The sequence below is a fragment of the Pseudorasbora parva genome, chromosome 7, assembly GCF_024679245.1.
Source record: "Pseudorasbora parva isolate DD20220531a chromosome 7, ASM2467924v1, whole genome shotgun sequence".
NCBI lineage: Eukaryota > Metazoa > Chordata > Actinopteri > Cypriniformes > Gobionidae > Pseudorasbora > Pseudorasbora parva.
Genome location: NC_090178.1, coordinates 13,212,223 through 13,223,143, shown reverse-complemented (window position 1 = coordinate 13,223,143; position 10,921 = coordinate 13,212,223). Strand labels below are relative to the sequence as shown.

At 41.3% G+C, this 10,921-nt stretch overlaps 1 protein-coding gene across 1 annotated transcript; it reads right to left on the bottom strand.

Moving 5' to 3' along the window:
• Positions 1 to 8,541: 8,541 nt before the first annotated feature.
• cited4b (Cbp/p300-interacting transactivator, with Glu/Asp-rich carboxy-terminal domain, 4b) lies at positions 8,542 to 10,921 on the bottom strand. Its single transcript, XM_067448189.1, has 2 exons — positions 10,747 to 10,921; positions 8,542 to 10,034 (listed from the first exon to the last, which is right to left on the bottom strand). The coding sequence occupies exon 2, from the start codon at positions 10,023 to 10,025 to the stop codon at positions 9,213 to 9,215; it is 813 nt and encodes a 270-aa protein (XP_067304290.1). The 5' UTR covers positions 10,026 to 10,034; positions 10,747 to 10,921; the 3' UTR covers positions 8,542 to 9,212.

Genomic DNA, 10,921 nt, shown 5'->3' with positions numbered 1-10,921 from the left:
TCTCTCTGACGGGCAGTGACGATCTGATAGCATTTAGCTTAGCCCACTAAGCCCAGTTCATTCACTATGGTACCAAACAGAGATCAAGTTAGAAGCGACCAAACACCTCCACGTTTCCCCTATTTAAATACAGTTACACGAATAGTTGAACGATCAAGTATGATGACATAAACTAAAACGTGGCACTTTTCTAAGCGGATTAAAAAGGAGACATATAATGTATGGCGGAATAGCACTACTGAGAGTACTTCGACTCGGCGCAGTAAAAAGTCACGCCTGAAAAATCCTCCCTCACATCTCCCCGTCCCATTTCTGTCATTAGGGGGGAGGGAGAGATGTGAGGGAGGATTATTCAGTTGGGACTTTTTACAGCGCTGAGTCAAAGTACTCTCAGAAGTGCTATTCCGCCATACAATTTAGTTCTCCTTTTTAATTCGCTTAGCAAAGCGTCATGTTTTATTTTATGTCACCATACTTGATAGTTCAATTCCTGTAACTGTATTTAAATAGGGGAAACGTGGAGGTGTTTGGTCGCTTCTAACTTGATCTCTGTTTGGTTCCATAATGAATGAACTGGGCTTAGTGGGCTGAGCTAAACGCTATCAGATCGTCACCACGCGTCAGAGCGATTAAGTGGACGCACTGAGACGAGAGAGGTATGTATCAACTCGTCTTAGTTAACGGAATAACAGTTTAATATGAAAAAGCGGTGAAGTATCCCTTTAAAATTACGAAACTAAGCCTCTGTATAAGCATAAGACTAAATATACAAAAATATCTGGACATGTTAGAGGAGGTAAATTGTCTGTGTCTCGAGTACATTCTCTTGCAGCCACCTCACACGGATCCAGATTTACGATCAATGCCATCTTTTCCAGATACCGTATTCTTGCGTGAAGTAACTGTTGTTTTAAGTCTCGCCTGATGTGGCCTCACAATATGGCTGAACACTCCAGCACATTTAATCAAAGTACACAGAGATTTGAAGATATGATGCAAACACATTCGGTCTGACTAAAATCTGGACCGGTTGTAATCACGGAGACAGCACACTGAAACTCCAAAATGTTTCTGCAGCTAGTATGATAGAGAGGGGGTTTCCACACTACAAACTACGTTCTGAGACTGGTTTACATCCCAGAATGCACTGTAACATCGGTTGCCAAGCTAAATTGCCTTTTTTAAGGATTTATGTACTATATGTAGCCTATAGACTGGCTTAAAATCCACCTCAGTGGGTTTTGGAACAAATCAATGCTGAAATGTGAAAAAGGTGTAATTCCTATGCCATTTTTGCAGATTGCTAAATAAAGGACTTTTTCAAACAGGTTTCCCGAACACTCCCCATTTTCATGATAGGGGAGTCATTCCCCAAAACAATATTTTTTGTTTAACTTAAAAAAGTAAGTAACCTGGTTGCCTTAAAATTTTGAGTTTATTGAAATTAAAAATGTCAGTTGATACAATGAAGGAAAATGGTTTAATAAATATAAAACTCAAAATATTATTGTCTGAACCACATAAAAAATTTGATAAATCATTTGGCATGTTTCACTTCACAAATTAAACGCATACAATCACCCAATATGTTTACAAAATATTTTAATAATATTTAAATAGAGGTTGTAAATTCTCATATTTGTTCATTGTATTAACTCAAATTTTTAATTTCAATGAACTCTAAGGCCTAGTCCACACGTACACGGGTATTTTTATTACCGGAGTTTTTCCTCCTCCGTTTTAAAAAACAATCGTGTCCACACAAGCACGGTTTTAAAAAAAATTCTGTCCACATGAGAACGCAAAACTAGGCCTACGCTATGATTGGCTGCCTGATTTCCACATGGGTCCCATTCACTGCACCCGTGCACCGATGCACATTGCACTGACTGAGGGATGCCATGGGCTCAAGTGAAACACTTCCTACAAGTTCCTTTGCTTTGGACTCACTGACAGGTAACTGTATACACAGGTGCAGGGCCGAAGTGGACTGTAATAGCTTGCTTTACTATTTTGTATTATTGCATTCTGGCGCCTTTGTTCTGCAATATAATGAAATAACTGAACATGTATCTGTAGGATATACATGTGATAAGCGCTGTTAGTGGAGTCCACCGCATAGAATCGACTCACGTAAATCAAAAGGAGATGTGGAAAATCTGATATCAAACAGGAGAGAACGCCGCGCACTTCAATTTAAAAAGCCGAAATCTCCGGTTTCACCATCTACACGACAACGCTGTAACCGGAGCTTCTAAAAATCTTCACCCTGGCCGGAGTTTTCAAAAAAGTCTGGTTTTAGTAACCGGATACAGCGTTTGCGTGTGGAGGAACAGCCAAACCGCGTAGAAAAAGTAAATTTTAAGGCAACCGGGCAACTTATTTTATTTTTTATTTTCTGAATTCAACAATTTAAAAATTACTGTTTGTACCTTACATTTTTATAGCTATACTTTGTAAATTGTGTGAGTTTTAATGTTTCATAGACTTCCACTGAACGATCTTAACTGCCAATGTTGAAATTCTTAGCTTGTATTGAACCCAAAACATCTCATATCTACTCTACAAAAGAAAGGACCATCAATATGTGTCCATCATACGTTGAATCCAAACTGATTTTCAGTATTCGCGATCACAGCAAGTATACTGTATTTAGAATTCAAGAGCACCAGCAAACTCAGTGGTATCCAATCGGAAGAGCAGACAGGTGCTCTCTCAGCCAGACATGCTACAAATATAAAAATGTGTCTGTCAGACTCCTAGAATGTTCTGAATGCTTAGAGCGCCGACACACTGTTGTGTGCCAGAGGGTGCTGAGTTAGTTTCTACCATCTGCGACATGGGTTTTGACCACTTCCAGCCCCCACTCAGTGTTGTTACAGCTTTATAGCTCGCCTAGTGCTGTTGCGCATCTCATCTCAGAAACCATGTTGCTCACTGATGTTTGGGAAATGCTGTCTGGTCGTACGTCATTTGTCAGCGTGATAATAATCTCTTGCGGGCAATATCAAAACCCACATGACCTTCTCAATCTGCTCCTTCTTAACCTGCCAGAACAGTGCGCTTGTGATTCTGCCACAGTGCTCTGGAAACATTCGGAGGACACACTTGGATGAGCTCACCTGGATAGCTCGTGTTCATCTGCCCGCTGGTCGTTTATGTTAAAGCTGACGGTCTCAGAGATATCTGGAGGTGAGCACCTTCCGATAAAATAAACACACAAGAGCTTTAAAGCCGCCCTTACAGACACACACATGCACGCACGACACTAAACAAACAACAAACAGTGCCACTCCTACATAAGCTTGTTGAAGCTGGCCTGGCTGAGAGGTACGCTTCACACAGGAAAATGAATAATTTACACAGTGCCCTTAACTTCAAAAGCCCAAGGCAATAAACAGTGGAAGGGGAGGGGAATGATGGGTGCAGAACGGAGAGAAATCTCCAGCGATTTTAGCTGTCAAACACTCTCTGTGCCACGGCCTGCCTAAACATGTGTGGTTTTGCACATTTGTAATGAAGATATTAATATGTGTGAAGACATGTAATGGATCAGAACATCCATAGTTAAATTGGGTTATAGTAAGTTACTAGGTCTAGCTGAAGCTCATCCAGTAGTCCAAATTAGGGTTGCTGGTTTGCAGTCAAGCGAAACAAGAGCAGGAAGTGCGGTCCAACACAATCAATTTCTTGCATACGTTCACACATGAATGGTAAGTGTCGAGGATGGGCGGGCAAAACCAATTGAACTTCGAAAAACATGTTTTTATTTGAAAGACGGTCAGCCAACAGAAGGGAAAACATGTTGACTCGTGCCCCACCCATCTCTCTTTTCCTGTATTTCTCTTTCTGATATGGTAATCTGAAGCTCCTATAGGCTCATTAGATCACATGCTTTGTGATCTCTGATTAAATCTTTGGTTTGAATATAAAGAATCTGAACAGTTTTTGCAGCCTAGTACAGAACCTTTTAAAGTTCTGGGGTTCTTCAGAAAGCCTGTTTTAAAGAAAGCAGCATTCACTATAATCCAAGGAACCATATAGTAAAATAAAAAAACTAAAGGAAGTTAAGGGGATAATTTGCAGATAAAATGAAACTTCTGTCATCATCTATTCATTTCAAACCTGTATTGCTTTCTTTCTTCTGTAGAACGCAAAAGAAGATATTTTGAGAAATGCCTGGGTTTTTTTTATACATACAATAGAAGTCAGTAGTCACCAAATCTGTTTGGTTACCAACATTCTTCATATCTTCTGGAAGGAAGAATGGGCCTACAAGAGAGTGAGTAAATGATGACTCTATCCCTTTAAGGTGCTGGGAAGAACCAAAACTTTCATTACTAAGAGTTGATTTAAATTGCTCCAGGGGAAAAAAAATGCATATTTTATTCACTATAAGCGATCATATTAACCACAGAGGATAAATTAGCGCACATAAATCCCATCAGACTATGGGGCAAGGTCACACAAAGTTTGAGAAGAATGGTGATGCGTTCATGCCACATCAAAGATATTCAAAATAAAAGTTCTAAAATTTAACAAATTAGTTTTTTGGTGGGCATAACTTTATTTATTGTTATTTTTGACATGAGCGGTGGCGCTCTTCCAAGGTTTCACACACGAATATGAAAACACAGAATTACCAGTTTGAATCTTTCTGATATGAATCAACTGAATGAACTCCCCGAATCCATCAGATCGGCTACTGAATCAACATTCAAATACTCACTCATTTACTCTGACCTGTAAGGTGCTGTATATGACAGCTATTGGTTGAAATGTGTACTTCAGTCTAAATTTAAAATATTGCTTGCCCCTCCTTCTCCTCAGACTCAAGGCTCATGCGGGTTGCCCTCTAGCATTGTTTTTCAGAGAAATTGGAAACATATTGAAAGTATTTTTATGCTTTAGTACAGTCAAAAACTTACATACATCACCTTTAAAGGTGCAGTGTGTGAATTCTAGTGGTGAGGTAGCACATAGAGAAGCTATGGGGGCTGACCATAGACCGTAAAAAAAATACCCATAGGACTCTGAAAAACAGTTTTGAAGCGTAAAGTAGAGACGAGCTGGCCGTTGCCATCTTGGCAGCGCGTCATCCATCGTGCGTCACGCTCGGAAAACAGAAAATTGGCAAAGAGGTGGGACGTGGGCGGAGCTGAGGTGAAGCGATGACTAACAGACAGCGGATAAATGGCTATACACCAATGGCTGTCACACCCTTAATTATGCAGAACTTTAAGGCTTTATATAATGTAAACAAATTCACCCCCCCCCCCCCCCCCCCCACAGATGTCATGAAGGCCAAAATTAGCCGTATAGACCGGAACCACAATTTGTACCAGGCTGTAAACATGTTTTTTTCTGTTGTAAAGTTGGGCATTTTAACATGGGGCTTAATTAGATTCTGCTCCCTTCTGGAGCATGTCCCTAGTGGCCAGTCGAGGAATTGCATATTAAGTCACTTCCATATTGGTTTCAATAGAAACTGCGGGAGGTTGCAGCTTGGGGCTGACACAAAAAGTTTGTCGTTGGGAGAGAGCAGAGAGTGAATAGCACTCTGTAGAGAAGTTTGTCCCTTTAAGGCTACTGTAGAAACATGAAAATTTCACTGTAAGGGGACCCGTGGTGTGTGTAGATAGAAATGGCTCATTCTAAGGTAATACAAACATAACGGTACATTAAGTAAGGTCTTTATAAACCACTAAAAACATAGTTAAGCATATTATATTGCATTTCTGTCAATATATCCTCATTAATACTACACACTGCACCTTTAATGTAATGTTTTATGTGGCCATTAGGCTGTTCTTGCTATTATCCTGCTGATATTTGAATACGTCTCTCACTATACAGTGTTTTGTTTTTTTGAATAACATATCATGTACCCTCCTTCAAGACAAAGACTTGAATAAGTAAAAACCTTTGCCACAAACTGTTGTCAGAAAAACACTGTAAGAAAGAGAAATGGCTGATTCTGTGATATGCTGTCAGAGGGGTGGTCTCTGGGATCCCTCATGTAAAGGTTTTACTGGGTAAAACCCTACAGAATTTCCCACACTACCATCTCAATTTCAGTAAGTGCCTTTTTTTAAAAAAAAAACAAGACATTTCTTGTTTTACGACCTTGTCATTTGCTCATTCTAGTGAATCTAAGGTTGTTCAGAGAGCTCATTCAGCAAGAACAGTAGGTGTGTGTTAATGTGTGTGTTTAGAGATTATTGTGGGTGGCCTCAGAGAGAGCAAAACAGTCAACAGTAATGTCCTGTCACACCCTGCTTAGCGTATGTCTAGTCTGGTCTGGTTCCTCAGAGGTGAATTTACACCAAGAGTTTGACAAAGAGTACAAATATGATGCCGTAATACTAAAAGGCCATTTAAACATTATAAGTTAATTATGATAAATTGCTATTCTGTTGCGTTTTTTCTCTGTGCAAAACAATCAGCTAAGAGCTGAAAGTAATAATCGGTCACACCCAGTTGCTAACAGACAGATCAGTGGTGTTGCCATACTGTTCTCTTTCACAATACAGTCGCATCTTCCACCACCAAAAAAAGTAGCCACACAAATCTTCCCTCTCCCTCGTGTTCACACACCTACCACTTTTAAAAATGCAAGTTTCATGAAGACAGCTGAATTTCCTAGAGAAGAGGTGAGATTACCGAAACATCTTTGAACTGAAAACCCCCACCATTCAAAAGCATGCAAGAGGTTTTATTTTCTGTTTCTAGGAATGTTGATTAAATGTCACTTAATTGGCACATGTTACTCTTACAACTTGTTTACACTGCACTCATGTACAGTGCAAGCATCAAAACATCCTGGTCATTCTACGAAACAGGTGCCCAATTTAAAAGCTTCAACAAAGCTTTAAACATTCTGACATACACAATGTTTTTTTTATGTCTAAAAGAGAAATAATAAATATTAATACATGTACACTACCGTTCAAAATTTTGGTGGTGGTAAAAATGTCTTTGTTTTTGAAAGAATTCTGTTGCTATGCAGACCAAAAAGTTTGATCAATGAGAAATCAGACATCCTAAATGGGAATCTGTAGCACACTACAGGTCAATCCACAATTCCTGCTTCTGGGGCCTATTGTACAAAACTAGGATACGGTATAAAGCTGGGATATCTTGGTGATCCTGGCTCAGTTTATCCACTAATAAAGAGTCATTTCGTTATCATTATAGTTCTTGGTTTCGAGTGTGCCATCAGGGTACATTTACACGACAGCAGTGCACTAAATTTTGCATACAGATGACAACAATCACCAATATATCCAGTTTAATTCCTAATCCTAGTTTTGTGCAATAGGCCCCTGGTCCAGGACTAGGCACAATGGATTCACACCAAGATCCTCTAAAGAGAAGTGCAACTCAAGAACAAAAAAGCAGTGTAGTTTTTGAAAATAAACAGGGTGGAGCCAATGCTGAAGCACTCCAGTGGTGTCTGTTAGATAATTCCTGGCACTTTACCATCCAAAGGCAATATTAGATCGTATTATTACGGCTTATTCTGATACCACAACGATCAAAGGAGAACCCAATACAAGTGCTACTACCAAGTAACCTCAATTGACTTTCTTCGAGCCCTTCCTCCGCCAAGGAGGAACAGGAAGTGACAGTGGAGCGTTAACGGCTTGTCACTGCAATCTTCACCCCACCCCCACCCAAACCCCCCTTACCACAGCATGTCCGTAAATGGACAACATTTTGCCCTCCATTTCCAGGACAAAAAAAAAAAAAAAAGCAAGCCCTGGGTTCACACAAAGCTTTGTAATGTCAAGGTAAGCACAGATTAACCTGGACAGTTTCCACTTCCTCCCCCATACACACCTTTACATCTGAAAGTAGGTAAAAAGTTAAGTAAAAACTGGTAAATGTGACCTAATAAGCAAATACAAATGGCCTAATAAGCAAATACAAAATACAACCACTTTGTACAAAGCATAAAACTAGTTTGTCGTTTTAAACCAAAAAAGGCTAGTCAGTGGAACCTGTGGTGCACCAAGTAATTCTTAGAACTGTTACCAAGCTAGACAACAGCTCTTAACGGGAGTTTTAGCCATTGTCTGTCACTTTGCACATTTCAATTAACCCTTCTAAAAAAAAAAAATTGAAGATCATAACTCTCACGCCCATGCTCCACTTTATAGCTGTCAAAACAAGTTATTCTGAAGGAATAACTTGTCTGAAGGATGCTTTTGTCCAGTCAATGAAAGTCAAAACATTGGATCATATTGACTGGCATTGTATGGAGAAGGTAAAAAAAGAAAACCCAACACCACATTATATTTTTTGTTCCACAGAAGGAAGCAATGCATAAAGTTTTAGAACAAAGAGTGCACCATCTTAATGATATTGGTACAGAACTAGTGGAGGAACTGCTTTAAAATGAGAGATTTTGACATGTTCAACCAGAGTAAACTAATCCAAGTTTTATATTTGTATCTTTTCCGCTCACTTTCGACACATCCCTTCCTTAGAATCTTTTACTCAGAGTTTGAAATTTCCACAAATAAGATGAGAGATTGATGAAAAATTAGGCCAGAGTTAAAACATGGCCGTCTTTATTACAAGTCACACATAGGTTTGAGCCCTCCAGGACTGTTAGGGGGTGGGGGAGACAAATAAATAAAAGCAACTTGATTTAAGGCAATTCTAAAGCTTAGACAGACCATTGTATCAAGACAGGCATTAACCACTATTGTAAACAAGCTGTGGTCTGGGTTTACCGAAACTTTGCCGTCCAACAAAACATTAGACTTACAGTTTGAGTCGGAGGAACACATTTCTGGGTCTAAATGATCAAAAACAACTCCCCAATCCCATTCTGGGAGTTTCCATAAACCAGAGGCTTCTTAATGTCATGGCTGTTTTTGTTCTATGTTAATACATCTGATAAGCAATAAATAAATACATTTTTAAATGTAAAACTGCATTGAAGACAAATAAGGTTTGAGTGTCTTTACATTGCACCAAGTTCACAGTTCTGAAGTGTTGTTACATTCATCCACGGGAACGCTGCCCGGCATTCCAGCCAGAAACAGAACTGTAGTCCTGACAGGAGCTTTACCACCCGTTTCTGCGGACAAAGAGGTATCCGATCGCCTCTCGTCTTGGTGATGGCAGTCACAAAGTAGAAAATCGTTAAAAGAGCAACTTTCGCTACCCATCTCGCCTTCAAGCGTACACGCGGTCCGGTCTCAGCAGCTTACGGTGCTTGGCTGCTGTTTGCTCACAAAGTCTGAGATAAAGTCAAACTCGTTCTGTCCCAGGAAGAGTTCAGGGAGTTCCTGCACCCTGTCCAAGCCTAGCTCCATAACCAGCGACGTCAAAACCTCTTCGTCGATCAAATCTGCGTCCATGCCATTGAGACTGAGAGCCGGGCCGGCCATATGCTGCATGTTGCTCAGCTGGGCCTGACCCATGCGGAACTGCGCCCCGTTCCCCATGTGGCTGCCGTTCATGTGTCCCAGCGGGTGTCCGTGGTACTGGGTGTTGAGTTTCTGAAGGTGCATGCTGGCCATGAGCTGTTGGGAAGTGAGACCCCCGCTTATGTACTGCTGTTGTTGTTGCTGTTGCTGCTGCTGCGGCGGAGGCTGTTGCTGCTGTGCCTGGTGCATGTGGTGGTGCTGTTGATGCTGCTGTTGTTGATGCTGCTGCTGTTGGTGTTGTGGTTGGTGTTGCTGCTGTTGGTGCTGCTGCTGGTGCTGCTGTACGTGATGTTGCTGCTGCCCCTGGTTGTTAAACATCATGTTCGACTGCATTTGGTGGTGACCCATCTGTCCATTCATAGGCCCCACCATGTTGGCCCGCTGGCGCATGGCGGCCTCCATGTTTCCCTGAGGCCCCGCTCCATAGTGCATCATCTGTCCGTTGGGCATGGCTCTCAAGCCGGGCTGGGGCGCGTGCTGCTGTGGGCCCGTCTGCAGGCCTCCGTTCATGCCCATTCGGTAGCCATGCAGACCCCCATTTCCCTGGCCGTGGTTCATGGGCATCATCATGTGCTCTGCCATAGAATCTCCCTTCGTTAAAACAGACGAGATTAGAATTAGAATGGAAAGTGGGGACAACAGAAAGAAGTCATTTTACTCTCAGCCAAATCTGTGCAAGTAAATGTGCAGTTTGTCAACATTCAGCCACGACAAAACTCAATTCCCCTCTTATTGGACAGGTAGGAGAGGCGTTTGACTTATTTTTCACCCTCCAGCCCACCTGACTACCCACTACAACCTCTTAAGACCCAATGGTGCACGTCCAAACAACACTTTTGAAATTGAGTGGGGTAATATTCTCGGTTCCAAACCGCTCACACATAGCCTTATCTAATTTCCATCTAAATAAATGCGAGGTCATATTAAACACTGGATCTAAACAATGAGGATCACTGAAAAATAAAGCATTTGAATTAAACCATTAGTTTTGTAGAAGAACAAATATAAAACGACCATTCTATTGCAATCCCGTACTTTACACGCAGAAAATTAAAGAATGCAAAGCATAAATCCAAAGAAAGTCACCGTGCATTCAAGCAAACAATGGATCTGCCACCCTGAGCTCTAAAGCACTGGCGGCGTCTCAAAATCCAGTGAGCTGCCTACCTAGACAGCATTTCGGGCATCACGGACGCGTGCTAACGCGTAAAAATGCTGCACGACTAAAATGCTATCTAGATAGGCAGCACGCTGTGTTTTGAGACACAGTCCGCGAGTTTCTCAAGCGTTTTGAATCCCTTACCCCGTGTCCTATGATCAGTGACTCCGCCGCGGCAGGACAATTGCGCTTTATCGGTGCAAAAGCCTCTGAAGAATTATACTTTATATTCCACAAGGTGAAGCTTCATACTCCAGCGGACCGACACATTAAAGAACGCTGCTCACTATCTTCAAACGAGTGTGTGTTTTCTGGGTCA

Bases quoted from the DNA above. Each gene is read 5' to 3' on its own strand.
- cited4b (XM_067448189.1), bottom strand. From the start codon at position 10,025: ATGGCAGAGCACATGATGATGCCCATGAACCACGGCCAGGGAAATGGG.